The following is a 16,783-nucleotide window of genomic DNA, read 5'->3' on the forward strand; positions in this document are numbered from 1 at the left end:
TTCCCCAAAAGAGAAACCCGCAACCCACACAAGCCGCAAATCCGTCGATTTCCACGCTCAACTTCTCCCTCCTCCTTCGCCATCTACACCACCGTCCCGACAATCCTCGTCAAGTCCAACCTCCAAGATGGATGCCAGCAAGCAGCCCGCTAAGCTCGTCAAGGTCACCCGTGTCCTCGGCCGTACCGGTACGTTCAGTCTGCGTCGAGAAATTTTGATCTTCGATATTCTTCATGCGATGGGAGCGTCATGCTGATACTCGCTTCTTTCCAGGCTCCCGTGGTGGTGTCACCCAGGTCCGCGTCGAGTTCATGGACGATACCTCCCGCAGCATCATCCGTAACGTCAAGGGCCCTGGTATGCGATTCTCCGTTCGCTCGTGATTTTCCTTTTTCATATATGTGCCTATGGATATATTCCATTCCGCAACCGATCCCCGAGACCAGAGCGTTTTTCCAGATCCGAACCCTCGACAGAAGAAGAATCCAGGCGGAAAGAAAAATGACAATGGGAGATTCATCACAAGCGCGCAATGGGTTCAAACTTCGCATGTGTCTCGGGGAATCGGGGAGGGTCGCTATATCTTCCGTTGAATGGCAAAAGCTAACAAGATATTGTCGCAACCTCCAGTCAAGGTCGATGACATCCTCTGCCTGCTCGAATCCGAACGCGAGGCCCGCCGTCTCCGATAAATGTCTTATTCCCTCCACGTTCGGTCTTATCTTTTTCCCTCTCGAGGCTATGTACGTTTGCTTGCGTTGGAAATGATTCTGGGAGGTCGGGAAGGCAAAAAATTTTTATGGGCTGATGCGGCATGCCGGTTGTGACTGTCTTCTTTCGCCTTTCTTTCGAGTATTCTATCTGCGTCGAGTCAACCAGGGAATAGAAAAAAGAGAGAGAAAGAAAGATCAACCTTCAATGAAACGAGAAAAAAAATTTGAAATGAACGGGTTCGAGTGAATTTCCTGCTGTTGCTGCATATCCCGCCGGTCTCGCACACGTGGGATCGGGAGATTCATAGTCGCTGCATTGGGTTCTTGTGCCTGAGCGTGGTCTTAGCATTGTGGTTTCAGCATTTCTCGTGGAACGAGGGTGATTTATACCCGGTCACTCTGAGAGGTCCAAAATAATAAACGATATCCTTATTCTCCACGTTCGCCGTTATTTTTCTGGGGTCTCCTACGCGGCTTCGGCGTAGACCTTGTCTGACAGATCTGTCGGTTAACTCGTAGTAGGAGTGCCTACAAGCTGGCCCGATAGCCTACATTCTAATGTATATGTGGATTCTATGTTTCTGGCATTATACCTAGATATTTCCGCTGTTATGCATCGCCTAGAACCCGATATAGAGGAGTTGTTTCATGCGCGACTATAACTGCTCCGCGCTACTGATGAGCCGGGTAATCAAGTCTTCACTTGCTGCCGAATCAGACATCATATCCCCAACCGTAGTCACCAACCCAGCAAGCCTTCGGCGACGAATCTTCTGCTCAAGCTCCGCGCTTTTCTGTTTTGCTACATCTAGGAGAGACACCGGCAGGTTCGCCAAGCGCGCGACGTTGAGGCCGTAACTGCGATGCGCGACTCCTTCCCCAACTTCATAGAGAAAAGTGATCTCTTCGTCCTGACCAGCTCCGGATTCCGTGAAACGCATGTGCACATTGCGGAGCTCATGGTCCGGGAATGAATGCACCATAGAGGACAAGTGTTGATAATGTGTGATAAAAAGAGTCAGGCTTCGCAGTGACCGAACCATATAGTCTAGAACCGCCTGGGCAATCGCAACACCATCGTGGGTAGAAGTCCCACGTCCCAGTTCATCCAAGATGACGAGCGAACGGGGTGTGGCTTGTTTAAGAATGTCTGCCGTCTCGGAGAGCTCGACCATGAAAGTAGACTCGCCAGCTAACATGTTGTCGAACGCGCCCATTCGAGTAAACACTGCGTCTAACATTCCAAGCTTTGCAGACTGAGCCGGCACATACGACCCGACTTGCCCCATGATAGCAATGAGAGCTACCTGCCGGACGTAGCTGGACTTGCCACCCATGTTAGGCCCCGTGACGAGGAGAGCCCGAGTCTCTTCGCTGTCCAAGTTGATGTCATTCGGTACATAGCTGTCAAGCAAAAGCTGTTCAACCATGGGATGACGTCCTTGCTCCACATGTATACAAGTGTTATCCGCATACTCGGGCTTCACGTAGCCAGGTTGGTTCGCAATGGCGGCAAGAGAGAGTAAGCAATCAATAGTCGCAAGGGACTGGACGCAGTCACGGAAAGGCTGATAGTTAACGGAGATCTGCGCAAGAAGCGAAGTATACGCGTTGTCGCAAGCAGCAGCTAACGCTTCCTTGTGCTGGTCTCGTTGCCGTATGAGCTTGATTACCTCGGGAGAGTGAAATCTCGATAGCTTCTTTGTGCCACTGATTTTGACCCACGAGGCGGGCACTCGTTTCAAATACGATGGGCTGTTCTCAACCTCGATCAAATAATCGATGCCTGCAACAGTGGCGTATTGGATTCTCTTTCTTCCAAGGATCTCGGCTGCAACGGATTGGTACTCCTGTAACTCGTGCTCCACGCTCGCAATCCCGACCTTGTGCTCGCTAATCTCTTCGGTCTCTTCTGCTTCCCGGAAAAACTCATACTTGTCGTCATTCTTGGCGGCATGTAGATTGATCTTGTTGAGGAAAGACAAAACATCGTCCAATATTGTGGGGAGAGACATGATTGCCTCGTGGAGGATAGGAGTCGTGAATTGTGTATCTTCAGGGGATTTGACGTCCGCAAACTCCTGTGCAATCATCTGTAATGTCTGGAGGCCTGTGAGAAGTTCAGGACGAGCGCACTATAATCGTTATGAGCAACAACCCAGCACAGATGCAACGGCGGTCGACCTACTCTTCCATAATAAATGCGGATCAGGATCTTCTCTAAATCGCATTTTGCTTTACCAAGAACTCCCTTCAGTCGCTCGACCGTTGCGATTTTCTCGGTGCTTTTCAATTCTTCAATGGCGTTCACCCTCTCTTCCAACTTCGACTTGTCCAGCAGAGGACGCCCAACCCATTTCCGGAGAAGTCTCTGGCCGAATCGAGTCTGTGTTCGGTCCATGGTCCAGAACAAACTACCTCGGCTAGAGTGATCCGTTTGGTTTTGATAAATCTCAAGGCTCATCAAAGTGTTCCCATTGAGGAGCATATGGGACCGCGACGAGAAGTGTTGGAAATACTTGGTGAGGTCGAAAACATGTTCCAACCCATACTCCGTCATGTGCTTGATCATCGAAGACAGACAGATACTTACTTGCTCAGGCAAGTTGAGTACTTTTTGGAGAAGGTTGCTCGCCTGTGTGTCGTCCGTCGCGCTGGCAGACTTCATTTTCTCGGCGTAGAAGCTCGAGACATGGCTATGAGCTTCAGCCGCCGCGGTCTTGGACTTGTTAGCCCTCTCAACACGGACCTTATCTCCAAATACATTCATCTTGCTGCCTGCAAGGTGCTGAACAAGCTTGTCCGATGCTTTGGATAGCTCACCGACGATAAGCAGCTCACAGGGGGCAAGATGCAACAGTCTCGTTTCGATCTCGCTCCGCATAAAACCGTCCTCGAAGTCATCGTACACGATATCGCCCGTAGCCGGCTGTACAGCCACGATACCAACATGGACCTTTTCATCATTTCCCCATCCCTTTGCGTTCGTTTCCGTGATGCAAAGCATGTATCCCGTTGCTGCGGTGGTCCCGGACACAGCAGTCGGTCCTTCTAGTCCTTCCATGTCATCAATATACGTGCCTTTGGTGTAGACATTGGTGAGCTTGCGGACAAAAGGCGCATTGCGGTTGTCGCCCGCAGCTTTCAACGCAGCAGTCTCGATCTGACGAACGATGCCGACTTTATGTCCAGCGGTGATCAGGCGTTTCACATGGACATGCAGCTTGTGAACGGGGATACTTGCCGACGCGAACCGATCAAGGTGGGCTTCAGAAGGGTCTGGAAACGCTCAGTATAATCCGCACAGAAGACACTTCCACTAAATCTGCACTTACGTTCATCGAATCGAAACTTCCCCGGGATACAAACAATGCTCAGCTCCTTCGCCGCAACTCGAGCATCCTCGCCGAAGAACCGGAACTTGTAACCGACCTGCACGGCCAAGATCTTATCCATGTGCTTCCGCTTCATATCGATAATCTGTCTTTCCATCGGAGTGAGTTTACCCCCTCCTTTCTTTGCCGCCGCCTTCCCTTTAGCTGGAGGAGCCGAAGCAGCATCTTCGTCCTCTTCTCCGTCGGCAGCGTCCTCCACGGCAGGGTCTGCCTCATTGGCAACATGTCGATTGATGCCAACAAGACAGTCCGGCCCGCCCAGCCTCCGCACAAATTGCTTGTGGAGCTTCTCGCGCTCCTTCTGTCGCTCCTTCGACTCCTGCTCAATCAGCCCCTGCGGCTCCGCCGCTCCCGCAGGGGAGCTCGCAAACCTCGACAACTCGGTCCGCTGGCTACTCTTCGGGGGGTGATCTACGCGGACAGGTTCAAGTTCTGCGGTCTGTTCGGTCTCTTCGACACGATGACCGTTCGTTCTGGCCCGCTTTGGGGCGGGGACCACAATGTCGTCGTCGTCTTCATCTTCCACTGCATCGGCCCGCTTGGGTGGTGCTTGGTTTTCGATTCCTACGTCCTCCGCGCCATTCGCTCCCCGCATCTGTTCGGTGTCTTTCGGCGCATCTCGCTTCGCTGGTTGTGGTGTCTTAGTGAAGAAGCTGGAGATTGTTTGCTGCTTCCGCTTCAGGTTCTGTGACGACGAGGGGGGAGACGACTGCGACGATGAGAGAGGCATGTTGGGCTTTCACGACAGTTGTAGACAGCAGAGCCCTTGGGAGGCAGAGATTCGATGCCGCTCGATCGGACGTGGTGAGGGATGGGTGGCGATGGAGCGACTTTCAATCAGGGATAATCGCAAGTTCAGTCTTCTGGTAAGGAAGATATCCAAGCAGTAGAATTTTCACAATCGGGGGACGTCGAAACTCCCACCACAGCCGAAGAGCCTTGAGCAGTTCGGCTTGATGCCAGTTCGCTGCGGAGCTCGACGCGTTAAGGGGAACGCGGACCCGCGTCAAGAGGGCTTATCTAATCTACCACTGTCTGGTTAACCACGTAACTGACGTGGCTAACTTACTACAGCACATTCCCTATATCAAATACTCTACCTATTGTACGGGCGTGGTCCTAATTAGTGTACGGGGTGCTTCAGGGGTATATTTCGTAGCTTAAGGAGCCTATGGTTTAGGTAATTAGCATTTGCCCCCAATGTAATTTATCCTTGAGGTTGCCATTGTACAAGCATAACCCTCCCGTCAGTCAGTAAATATACATTAACTACAAGTCGAGCCTTGAAAACCGCTCTACTTTTCATATAGGTGGCCTTGAACAAATTTCATTCGGGATATTATAAGAACAATATAATTTCGTACGGGTGTTGTTTCGCAGGACCGAACTTCTCGGGATATGTGATAGAGGAAAACGAAAACAGCAGACAGCACAGGTAATATATTTTTCTTTCCGCTCAAGTATAATTAGGATGTTGCGCAGGTATAAAACCTGCTTAGTGCATCACGGCCTTGTAGCGATCCCACTGCAGTCGTCAACAGTCATGCAACAAGTAGCCGCGCTAATATATAAATCATTCACCGTCATGGTCACGTTAACATAATGCCTGATCGCGAACTCGGGAAGTACCTAACCTTAACGTGCGAAGTTCGACAATCGAAACAAACAACACAAGGAACATTGATGGAGATGGCTAGCAACAGCTTCCATCTAAATAGAGACGCTCGAACTCATCGTCCCCGAGATCTGAAATCGTGGCATCTGGAGAACGTGAATGAGGTACTGCATCAGAAGTGACGCAGTCCTTCGAGTCAGTGGTGTATATAGGACTCTCTTCAGGGTCGAGCTTCCCAAAGGAGCCAGCCAACGGTTTATAAGAATAGCCGGTGGGGCTGTCATTGCCCTCGAAAGGGTTCAAATTGATGTGTTGGGGATCATGAAAGAAGCACCTGGGTGGGTAGGCCGCATCGTTAGGAAACGGCCGCGCAGTTGGCGATTCCCAATCGAAAGAGGAAAGAATGCGTCCATGTGAATCCAGAGGCGGTTCGATATTCTCCTTTTTGGAACCAAACCCAGGGCTTCTCCCAGAACTGCCCAAGGCATGCCTGGCAGTAGAGAGCAAAGCAATTGCATCGTGAGAAAGATAATTCCCATCTGTTCTGGTCGAGTCGCCAACACGGGGTTCGTATCTCCCACCGTGGTCCTTCATCCTCGACCCTCCTTTGTCAGAACTATCTTTGAACACACTAAGACCATTGCGATGCCTGGAGTCACTCTTACGGATGGCCAACGCAAACTCATCCGGATCCGCGTTATGGGAAGAATTTCCAAAAGGAGCCGATCCCTGGGCTGAGCGGAAAGGCAGCCTACTCCGGCTTAAGCCATCCTGCGTCCTTTTCAATGTACTCTTCCTCTTCTGATATCTCCTTCTATCCTGTGCACGGGTGATGTTGGAGTCAACCTGAGACAGCGCACGCTTTGGTCGACTTGTTCGTCGCTTAGGGATCGGGCTTTCCCCTTTCAGTGGACTGTCATCCTCCACATTACCAGAAATCACTCGCTGCTTGCGTAGAATACCGGTAGGGGAGAAAACCAGTTCGGTAGGCTCGACACCCAATGACGTCTTTTCCATCTTCTTCAGGATGCTTCCGTCCTTCTTTTGGTTGCGTTTCCGTCTCATTTGTTCCGTGGCCGAGTCAAAGATATCCATTCCAGGCCAGAGGACTCCTTTCAGCCTTGAAATCTCATCCGACCGTTCTCTGTCCAGGTCATTCTCATCAATGAAAGGATCGTAACTCAGGTGTCTCCGCAGGGGCTGGGAAGCCACTGTGCGCGCACTCTCCATCGGCGACATTGGGGGATATTTCATAGGGGAGATTCCACCATCGTCCGAGTCAGATACAATTTCTTCCTTCCATTGTCTCAGTGCAAGGTCACCGGGGTGTGCTCGCAGACCGCCTGCAGAAAAGACTGTGGAATTTGTCTCAAGTTGGGGTTGGATATCAACAGTCGATTCTGTGACCAAGGAGGTGTAGGCCGTAAACACAGAAAAATCATCGTCCGCAACACCAGTGTCTGTGTTCAGTATAGGACCTGTGAGGCGTGGGTCAAGATAAGCAGGGAAAGGGGTCTGTGGCGAGGGGTCTGTGGCCATAGGAGGAATCTGGGCCTGGGCTTCCTTCCCTTCCAGTACGGATTTGGTCAGAGTGGTCTGCCTTCCCTGGGATTTCTTCTTCCGAGCAGCCTTGGAGGACATTCGGTCGGCGAGGAGCTTGGCCAGGTTGTTGGACTTGTACCACTGATCGTACTCTTCCAGTAGAAAAACGGCCTCGGACTCTTGATGGCTCCGGACCTGGAGTTTGAAGTAATGAGAGAGGTGGGCTTTGGAGGAGACATGGGTCAATAAGTGGGATACATCGCTAAATTTCGGCCTTTTGGGGCAGATATTGCACAGGAGTGAAGTGAAATCGTCCATCGTGCGTAGGAACGCAGAGGCAGGGAGATGAGCGTAGGTGCGGTACAAGTATGAAGCTGTTAGGCAGCGACGATCAAACACGGTCGAGACGAGAAAGAGAGGCACTTGACAGCAAGACTGGTCGACGGTGGAGATGGATGAAGCCTTCCAGGAGGAAAGTCAGACGAGGAGAAGACGAAATGATGGAAGAGTGAGACGCCGTGAGAAAACAAGCCACCAGGCAAGTGCCTTCCAAGGAGGATATGATGCCAAAGGAAGGTGCTTCCATATAGGGTAATCCTTGAGGACGACCGACTACAGAACAGTTAAACCACATGAGTAAATATTCATAAATCAATTAATCCATTCATATATAGGTAGGGAACAAACAAAGGCTCGCTTCTATGGACAAAACTCAGTTTCGATACAACATGTGCCACTGTGTCTTAACAACCGATAACAGGTTATTGTGAGGGGGTATGAAGCGGAAATAAGTCACAGTGCCAATTTCTCTTCTCCTGCCTTGTATCCCATGATCCACGGATATCAGAACAACGGGCTATTAGATTGCAGGAGGTTCGGTCTACGGTGGCGATGCCAAAGGAGTTGATCGGTGATCTGTGCTACCGCGATAAACATCTCGTTGTTACTGTCTTCGGCATACAACTGAGATTGTCAGCATCGATCAACTCGCGCGCCCAGGCGGGAGGACTTACTACACAGGGTCTACTTCGGTGACCCCATCGAACTTCAGCAGGCTCAGTCCGGCGATGGCAAAGTGTGTGTGGAAGACATCAACCATGTTACCAGGTCGGTCACCAAAGCCCCCAGCTTCCGGATCCTAGACAGAATCAGAAATGGTGGTCTCGAAAAGCTGAGTCCCACGGCCCTTGACTTACCTGACAGCGCAAGATGAAGGTCGCAAGTTTGGTTCCATCGATCCAATGGAGCTTGTCGATCATCGCTAAGCTTGAACCAACCCACCAGCTGTAGCAAGCGTCTTCTAACTTCTCAGGTCGTCCGTTGAATCCGCCGCTTTCCAACTGTCTCTCACTGAGCCAGCCGCCCAGACGTCCCGTATTCACCAGGTCCAGCCGTCCAGCAATTGCCAGGGCGGCTACACATGTGAAGACTTGACCGGCATGCGACTCGGCTCCGGGTCGGATTCCGTAGGCGCCGTCTAGGTTCTCACATTTCTGGATGTAGGAAACAGCTTTAGGAACATCCACCATGTCAAGAAGCCCTAAGAGCGAAAGCGCATTGAAAGCACCATAAAGAAACCGCGTGTCAAGTTCACCCCACTCATCGCCCATGAAGGATCCGGTTTCCTGATCCTGTAATCCTGCAATGACTGGAATTCGTTCAGTTTAGTAGAATGGGATTGCATCGTGGAAGCCATACAGGAACCAACTTTCTCCTTGCCCCCGAGACCGCGTTTGTCCAACTCATCCACTGCATCTAGTGTCACGAGAATCTGAACCGCGGAAACGGTATAGAGCATGTGAGCATCATGGCCCGGGGCAGCCCCAAACCCACCATTATCGCGCTGGCACGACAGGACAAAGTTGATGGTATCTTCCCGAGGGAGGGCCTCAGGGTGACCGAGTAAATGCAGGGCGGTCAGTCCCCAGTAGACGCCATTCAATCGGAGATGCTCAGTGAGCCAATATTCCAACTCATCCCTCCTCTAGCATCATCTGTCAACCATCTTCTTCCCCTTCCTCAAGAAGAAAAGAGCCATGGTTGGAATAAGAATGACGCACGCTGTCCAAATTCTTAATATATTCCACGTGTTTTTGAACGCATAGCTTCTGGTCGGCGTGTGCTCCCAAAGCCCTTCCAGGACCTGAGACCAAAGACATTCTTAGTCGTGTTCCTTTTTTGTGGCCAATTAGATTGTCAGTAACTGGAAGCTCTCCAAAAGCCAACCCAAGGAATGTGGTCTAGTAAAGGCTGGTGGGCAAGAAATTTGGTGGCCGGAGGTCCGACCACACAGTTAGCTTCTAAGGTTGATGGCAAGCTTGTTCATTTAAGGCTTAGGCAGACCAGGGAAGTACGGAGATAAAGAAAGGAGAAGGAGATTCTGCAGAAAACCCGGCAGGGTGTATGGACAGGGGTCGGGGAAAATTAAGATGAAGTGTGTGGAAGCGAAAAATCGTGACGGAGGATCCACCACGTGACCGAGCGCCACCGGAAGCGCGGCCGAAGGAAGAAAGCGGGGCTTGTTTCAGTCAGGCGTTTAGGGCGGTGTGAAACCCCTGAACCGCCAAGTCATTGCCCCTGGGTCCATGCGTCTGTCTGGTTATCCTTATGGGCATCGCCGAGGGGAACCGTGGTCTCTGTAAGGCCAGGGTCTCAAGAATTGGATAGTGCAGGGAAATGGCCGTCGCCGTTATTGGGAGTCGCCTGAGTTCTTCATACTCAAAGAAGCCTTGCACTAGACGCGAATCGGGTTGGAGCAGATGAATCCCTCCATACATACCGACCCGCCCTGGAACCTGGGATTTTTCGCGTCGGCTGCATTCCACGTGTGTTCCCCATTCTGCTAGTCAGAGACACGGAGTCCCCAAATGTCCATGGATGTGGTGTTAGCCGACGACGTTGATTCCCCACTTTCATATCTATGGGATTACGCTATTGCCTGTTCTTCTTGATTAATATGATCATAGATTATTTATTCCCTCTCACTACCCAAGAGCCCAGGGGAACGGTGGGCACAGGATTTGGACGCAGCTTGAGCGACAAGAATCTATCCGCCGGTCTATGGAGCATTCCGCTCATACGGATGCATCGGAGGCTGGGGGGTTGAATCGCCATGCAGGACGAAGTACGCGCGGAGTATGGATTGTTTCTTTTTCGGGATAGCAAAGAAACCTGTGGCGGGGCACTGGCACATTGTTCTTTGGATATTCCTTTTTTAGACAACCCCACTGGGTTGTATCAAAGTGCTGGGTTGGAACCGTGGATGAATGTCTCAAGAGGAGGGAGGTAGATGAGCAGGATCAGATGATCAGACTACTCCGTAAAGAATCAGGAACAGAGAAGTCAATCCCTCTGGATCTCCAGGATCCCAACTCGAACCTGCGGATAACCAGATCCCCTCCCTTGCGTGACTTTAATCTCTCAATGGTCATGGATTAGAGACCTGAGACGGACAATGTGACCTCGATACTTCCGACGGTCACTCCTCTCATGGGAGATATGATTCGCCGGAGCCATGGGACAATCCCCTCAAGTGGCATTTGGCCCGCCAATCCGCAACCACAATTGCAGCATTGCACATCATTCCGTCCAAGGCACCAGCTGCCAGACCCGATCTTCTGGACCAATGGTACTTCTTAACCACGGATCGAGATGGATCCTCCCGATCTTTCGGTGTATATCCCTCTGGTGTTGTGGTTGAGCCCGACAGGATTGACAAGGGTGGTGAACTCTGTTGGCATCTGGCCGAAAAGCTGTACGGACTCGATCCATTCCAGGATGGAGGTGATACTAGGTAGTTATGTATGCGCAGACGAGACAAGTAAGACAGTGAATCAATTCAGGGGCTCTCGGGAATTTGTCATCCAACAAACCCATTGTTCTCCGGATGATGATGATGATTTCAGAGATTGGGGCGCAGAGAGGGAGTGACATTGGGTCTTGCGGGTTGTACCGGACAATCATCGAGAGACATTTAGGAAATGATCGTTTGGTCCGTGGGCTGGGTTCAACGTCATTCATTCTCCCTGAAAAGCCCCCGATTCGGGCTCTTCAGAGATTACGAGAAGGGTGTTGTTACTATTCTTATTCTCAACCTCAAGTCTTTCTTTTCTCCCCGTCCTCCTCTCCATTCTTTCTAGAGTCCTGGTACTTATACTCCGAGGGACCGACTCCGTACCTTGTAGGTCACTGTCCCCACCAAACCAACCACCTTTGTATGCACTAACCACATAGGCTTCTCCTTCACCCCCATCAGCCACGCAGTTAACTCTTTTGGCGCCTTGCACAACGCCAACTCCACCGGTGGTTCGCCCCCTTAAAACCACGGGGGCTTCTTAGCCTGACACACAGCCGCGCTTGCATAACGCCGTCAAGGAATGCCATCCTCGAGTCCGAGCGCTTTCAGAACTGTACGGGCAATCATTCTCTCAACTCTTTGACGATTCCATCGCTTGGGGGATCTCCCACCTCTTTCACTGTTTCGGTCTCCCCCATCGCTCTTCTTCTCTCTTTCTTTCCCTGCATTCCTTCGCTTCATCCGCTCTCGCTTCGACAACGCCGTCGACACTTCTGTTTCTCCTGCGTACCGCCGACCGTCCCCCCAACAACGCTCGTGAAGACGCCTAATCTCGAACCACAAGAACGACGAGGACGACCCTTCCCAATCTCCCATCCAATTCCACCGAGCGACCTCAAGCCCGACCGTTGACCGAGAGGACGTTGATCGCGGGGCCTGTGGAGTGGGAACAAAACGTTGCGAACAACTTCCATACGTAATATGAGGGGCGGCGCATTCTGGTACGTTGGAATATCTCTTTTGATCAGCTATCACAGTCTGCATCGTGTTCGCCTCAGTATTGTCTCTTCCTTCCCATTCCGAAAGTATCCTCTTGACGCATGCCAGAGGGCCGCTTTCACCACCTGTCAGCCTCCATGAGAACTCCCCCCCACTCACCACTTCCATCGCTTCACCCCTACCTTGCTCGTTCACGCCCCCGGTCGAAGAACCCACCGCTCTGTCTTTCCTGAACTTTTCTGGGTGCATCACTAATGACTATGTAACCTACCAGACTCGATTCCTCCAAGTGTTTCTTTCCCCCCAAGAACAAACTCCACCCCAGAGAAGGTCGTCATCCAGGGCGAGATTGGCAAGGCTGGTTCCGCTGCCATCGTTCCAACCCCAGTGACCTCAATTCACAACGAGGGATCATCCTCTCGCAGAAACGCTAGGCGTAGATTATTTATGGTCGGAGACTTGGAACAAGGGCACAAGTAAGTTCTAGAACCCCATGTCTCACGGTTAGCCACTTTCACGCTGCCAAATAAAGACCACTCATATGCAAAGCCATTCAATGGTACTGACAACTTTTCCTCGTGTGCAGGTCAATATTCACCCTCGACGGCGAAGTTCAAAGCCCCCACTGGATACTAGCCTCTTTTATTGCTCCTCAGAACCCCCCTGACGATTTTCCGACCCCCTTTTAAGGGCAAGCGTCGGCCCACGATTACCCTCTAAGATGCCGTCGAGACAATCCACTGTTCCGAATTTAGACCTCAGCACTTCCACCCTGCAGACGAATAATGCGAAGATCTCGTCCCCACTAACGCCCGGTGCCCAAAGCTCAGATGGACCGAGTCCCCTGACACCCCGTTCCCCTAAATCTCCCTCCAGTTCGCCCTTCTTCAAAGGTGCCACCATTCGACCTGTCACCCAAGAATCCAACAGCAAGTCGGATAGCGATATTGCTCCCATCTCCCCTGGTGCCACCGCCGAACCACCCACGCCGGGCTTCACGGCCATCCCTCAATACCCTCCCTCGCCAAAGAATTCGCCGAAGCATACTCGCGACAACTCGCGGTCCTTCTTCGCGACCCTCAAGGCACCCAAGACTTCACACAAGTCCCAGAAGTCCGACAGCTCCACGAATTCCATCGACAAACCGAAGAGCCGTGGCAGTTCAAGGGATCGCAAACCCGCTATTGTGACCAAGCCGTACGAATCGACCCCAGATCTTCCCGGTGCTATCGAGAGAGCCGCACAGCAAGAGAATAGTAAGTGTCTCGCTTTATCCTCTTTCCCCCCCATCGGCCCAATGACTGACACATGGATGGTGTAGCCCCTGAAGGGAAGGACTCGGTATCTGCCGAAATCAAGAAGGTCGGGACAGAGGAGATCGGCCAGCCGAAGAAGAACAAAGCCCGTTTTGCCAATCTTCTGTCGCGCTCCCGCTCAATCAGGTTGGATGAGTCTTCCACCAACAGAATTGCGAATCGACGCCCGTCCACAAGTCTGATGAGACTCGAGGAGAACACCAAACGGGAGATGCAAGACTCCGTCAAGGCGCCTTCGTATCGTCAAGAGCGTCCCCAAAAGCCAGTCACGGCACCTCCAGCACGCAGTCATACTCCCGACCGCCCGTCTGAGTTCGGCGGTCCCGTCCGGAGGGAACGATATGGCGGGTCGATGGTCCCTTCGGCATCTTTGAGTCAAGTGTCGGGCGCTTCTGCTGCGCTGTTCAACAACCTAAAGCAATCATCCAGCGGCGCCGCGGACCGGATCGGCAAGGCAGGCAAGGGATTCTTTGGAAAGATCACAAGGAGTGGCAGCACAAATGAGCGCGAGCTTTTCAACGATGATAATTATGTGTGCTCCGTGATTAATTTACCCCTTATCAAACAGACACGGCGGACCCGTATCGCGAAACGGCTTGGGGACTGCAGGGACAAGACTGAGTTTTGGATGCCGGCTCTGCCATATCGCTGCATAGAGTAAGCTCCCTATTACTATTTCCGGCGAACGGGCAGGTTACTAATATCACAACAGTTACCTCAACTTCAAAGGCTGTGAGGAAGAGGGTCTCTACCGTGTGCCCGGTAGCGGTAAAGAGGTCAAGCATTGGCAGCGGCGTTTCGACACGGGTAAGCTTGTTCATGCTGCTCTAAAAGATAAACGCTAACACCTCCGGCAGAGCTTGATGTCAACCTTTTCGATGAACCCGATCTTTACGATATCAACACGATCGGTTCTATGTTCAAAGCCTGGCTCCGAGAACTACCTGATGAGCTATTACCGAAGGAAACCCAGGCCCTGATCGCCGAGAAGTGTGAGGGCGCAACCACGGCCCCGCAAATGCTGAAGGACGAACTCTCCAAGCTCCCGCCATACAACTACTACCTCCTCTTTGCCATTACCTGCCATCTCAACCTTCTCCATTCCTATGTTGATCAGAACAAGATGGACTATCGCAACCTCTGCATATGCTTCCAGCCTTGTATGAAGATCGACGCCTTCTGCTTCAACTTTCTCGTCTGCGACTGGAAAAACTGCTGGCAAGGCTGCTGGACAGAAAAGGAGTTTCTCCAGGTCGAGAAAGAAATGGATGAGAAGGAGAAAGCTGCGCAGGAAAAGCCCAACACTCCACAACCTCCTTCAAGCTCGGATGAGAGAGCCGTGTCTTCGTCTGGTAGCAGCCAGGTTGCAGTCGAGGATGAGCCAGTTCGTCCCCAGACGGCGACTGCTAAACCCCGGAAGCAGAAACCGAAGAATATTGAAACTACACACACACGGAGTATCTCCCAGCTTCCTGAGCTGGGCCCTCCGTTATCACCTATTCAGATCTAGAGTTTATGATCCACCTCCTTGTTCCCTCTGCGGGTCGGTACTGCACAAACGTCATGCTTCCATATTGCTGCTCGCAGGGAAAGCTGACTATTTGTGACATGCACCTTATTGTGCATCCCCTTTCTCGTCTTTTGGACGCTTCCTTTCTGACTTACCTCGGGCCAACATCTCCGGACTGGATCCGCGTTTGGGCATATGTGCTATCTTGTATTTGCCTGAAGTTCCTGCAATATTCTCCCTATTTGTCTTCTTGTCATTTACTTGTTCATTTTACCTATGAGCCTGCTTTTTTCGTGGTTCGAATGTGTCAGTGTCATATGATTTCCTCCGGTCTGAATTCTTTCCCTTGTGATTATCCCAGAATGCATGCATGTCTGGCGCCTCAGGAGTCGGTTTATGTTGTCTAGCATTCTTGATCCTCTCGCTATTGTTGTACAGAACGGCTTTGTGTTTGTGCTCCAGCCTTTTGAGATTCTCTTTCGTCCAATTTACCCGCGCAGACGCTTTTTTTCCCCGCTAGATTCTACATTCTGTCTGTTGATTCCCCCTGGAGCTCAGTTCAGCGCGTCTCTGCTTGCTTGCTCTTTAATGTTGTCCGTACATAGTTGTAAATTAGGCAGAGGAATACTATACATGAATTGCCAATATTTCCCGACGTACGTCCAGCATTGTCGACACTTCACTAGCAGCCTGCGTTTGGCAACAATACTTCTACGTGCGACGCACTCCGAGTGTGGAATTTCATGATGCTTTTGAAGTGAGCCTAGCGGAGGTCCGACAAGGCCAACCTTAATCATATGGAACATGACCGACGACTCCAATCCAAACGCCTTATAAGCCCAGACAGAGTACAGACCAAACGAAAAGAAAAGAGCCAAAAGTCCACCACTACTTTGGCCACCACACTATCTACAACCTCACCGAGCTTCTCTCCATCCACCCAGCTCATGGCTTCCTCGCCTTGCGCTCGTTGGAGCGCATCTTCCGCTCATTCCGCTTAATCCTCTCCTTGCGCTCAGCGCGCGACATACCGCGGATCGAGCTCCCCTTGGCCGCCGCATCCTCTTCCTTCTTCCAGTCCTTCTCCTTCACCTCCACCAGCCAGTCGTCGTCGGACTTGTTCTTGCCCTTGTACCCCCAGCGGGGCACCCACTCACCCTTCTCCTCATCGTACACCAGCTTCTTCCGGCGCTCCTTGTCGGCCAGCGCGGCCCCCGGCCGGGTGTTGTATTTGCCGATGCCCTTCTTGCGCGCGAACAGCTCCCACTTGGTCGGCGGCTTGGGCGTCGGCAGGGGCTTGTGTCTCGGGAGCGCGGTCGTCGGCGTCGGGAGCGTGAGGAGCACGCCTTGCGGCGACGACGTGATCGGGCATGTGGTCAGGAGCTGGTTGAGGAGCGCTTGGGCGCCGTCCCGGGCGGTGGACCGCAACGAGGCGTTCAAGGGTTCGGAGCGGGAGATTTCGAGGGGGTTGGGGTCGTTGGCGAGGAGGTGGCCGAGATCAAAGGTGTAGGGCGTGGGCTTGGAGACGGTAATGGGTCTGGGAGGCCGTGGGTGTTCAGTATGTAGCTGGTATAGATTTGATCGGCCAGGAACTTACAGTCTCTCCGGCTTGGGTTTCGAGGCGGAAGATGCCGCCGAGGCAGCTGCGTTTTCGACCTCGGACATGATAGTGACGGGTCCGAATCTAATTCGGAGATGTGACAAGAATGTCGAGGAGGAGAGGGCAAATCGGGTTGGAGATGGACCGTGATCGATTGTAAAACTGAAGCGGGAAAAAAAAAGTTCGGGAGATAAAAGCATGGGAGCGCCGCTTTTGCAGCTCACCGCCCTCACGTGGTTAATGCGGCCACGGCGCTAGTCCCGTCCGGGTCGAGCGGGAGTTTCCAATTTGTGCTCC

General features: G+C 52.0%; 7 protein-coding genes across 7 annotated transcripts; 2 read left to right on the top strand and 5 right to left on the bottom strand.

The window, feature by feature from the left end:
- Window positions 1-25: 25 nt before the first annotated feature.
- On the top strand, window positions 26-1,282 carry BDV59DRAFT_178018 (40S ribosomal protein eS28). The gene is made up of 3 exons (XM_073689699.1): window positions 26-188; window positions 274-357; window positions 631-1,282. Exons 1-3 carry the CDS (start codon window positions 128-130, stop codon window positions 690-692), a joined length of 207 nt encoding a protein of 68 aa, XP_073548078.1. The 5' UTR covers window positions 26-127; the 3' UTR covers window positions 693-1,282.
- msh3 (mismatch repair protein MSH3) lies at window positions 1,280-5,053 on the bottom strand. The gene is made up of 3 exons (XM_073689700.1): window positions 4,049-5,053; window positions 2,902-3,992; window positions 1,280-2,848 (listed from the first exon to the last, which is right to left on the bottom strand). Exons 1-3 carry the CDS (start codon window positions 4,836-4,838, stop codon window positions 1,370-1,372), a joined length of 3,360 nt encoding a protein of 1,119 aa, XP_073548079.1. The 5' UTR covers window positions 4,839-5,053; the 3' UTR covers window positions 1,280-1,369.
- Window positions 5,054-5,801: 748 nt separating this feature from the next.
- BDV59DRAFT_201902 (uncharacterized protein) lies at window positions 5,802-7,583 on the bottom strand (the record flags this gene model as incomplete). Its single annotated transcript, XM_073693915.1, has 1 exon — window positions 5,802-7,583. One exon carries the CDS (start codon window positions 7,581-7,583, stop codon window positions 5,802-5,804), a length of 1,782 nt encoding a protein of 593 aa, XP_073548080.1.
- A 520-nt stretch (window positions 7,584-8,103) lies between these two features.
- Window positions 8,104-9,608, bottom strand: BDV59DRAFT_29668 (Rab geranylgeranyltransferase subunit beta BET2). The gene is made up of 5 exons (XM_073696140.1): window positions 9,326-9,608; window positions 8,964-9,249; window positions 8,462-8,913; window positions 8,279-8,403; window positions 8,104-8,228 (listed from the first exon to the last, which is right to left on the bottom strand). The coding sequence occupies exons 1-5, from the start codon at window positions 9,422-9,424 to the stop codon at window positions 8,186-8,188; spliced, it is 1,005 nt and encodes a 334-aa protein (XP_073548081.1). The 5' UTR covers window positions 9,425-9,608; the 3' UTR covers window positions 8,104-8,185.
- A 1,770-nt stretch (window positions 9,609-11,378) lies between these two features.
- Window positions 11,379-12,659, bottom strand: BDV59DRAFT_178028 (uncharacterized protein). Its single transcript, XM_073689701.1, has 2 exons — window positions 12,628-12,659; window positions 11,379-12,543 (listed from the first exon to the last, which is right to left on the bottom strand). The coding sequence occupies exon 2, from the start codon at window positions 12,307-12,309 to the stop codon at window positions 11,635-11,637; it is 675 nt and encodes a 224-aa protein (XP_073548082.1). The 5' UTR covers window positions 12,310-12,543; window positions 12,628-12,659; the 3' UTR covers window positions 11,379-11,634.
- BDV59DRAFT_29702 (putative Rho GTPase activator (Bem2)) lies at window positions 12,633-15,069 on the top strand. Its single transcript, XM_073696141.1, has 4 exons — window positions 12,633-13,316; window positions 13,382-14,033; window positions 14,089-14,183; window positions 14,234-15,069. Exons 1-4 carry the CDS (start codon window positions 12,782-12,784, stop codon window positions 14,884-14,886), a joined length of 1,935 nt encoding a protein of 644 aa, XP_073548083.1. The 5' UTR covers window positions 12,633-12,781; the 3' UTR covers window positions 14,887-15,069.
- A 487-nt stretch (window positions 15,070-15,556) lies between these two features.
- On the bottom strand, window positions 15,557-16,633 carry BDV59DRAFT_178031 (ribosome biogenesis protein RRS1). Its single transcript, XM_073689702.1, has 2 exons — window positions 16,484-16,633; window positions 15,557-16,423 (listed from the first exon to the last, which is right to left on the bottom strand). The coding sequence occupies exons 1-2, from the start codon at window positions 16,549-16,551 to the stop codon at window positions 15,832-15,834; spliced, it is 660 nt and encodes a 219-aa protein (XP_073548084.1). The 5' UTR covers window positions 16,552-16,633; the 3' UTR covers window positions 15,557-15,831.
- Between the last annotated feature and the right edge of the window lie 150 nt (window positions 16,634-16,783).

This window comes from Aspergillus ambiguus, assembly GCF_047715705.1.
Source record: "Aspergillus ambiguus strain CBS 117.58 unplaced genomic scaffold BDV59scaffold_15, whole genome shotgun sequence".
NCBI classification, from domain to species: Eukaryota; Fungi; Ascomycota; class Eurotiomycetes; order Eurotiales; family Aspergillaceae; genus Aspergillus; species Aspergillus ambiguus.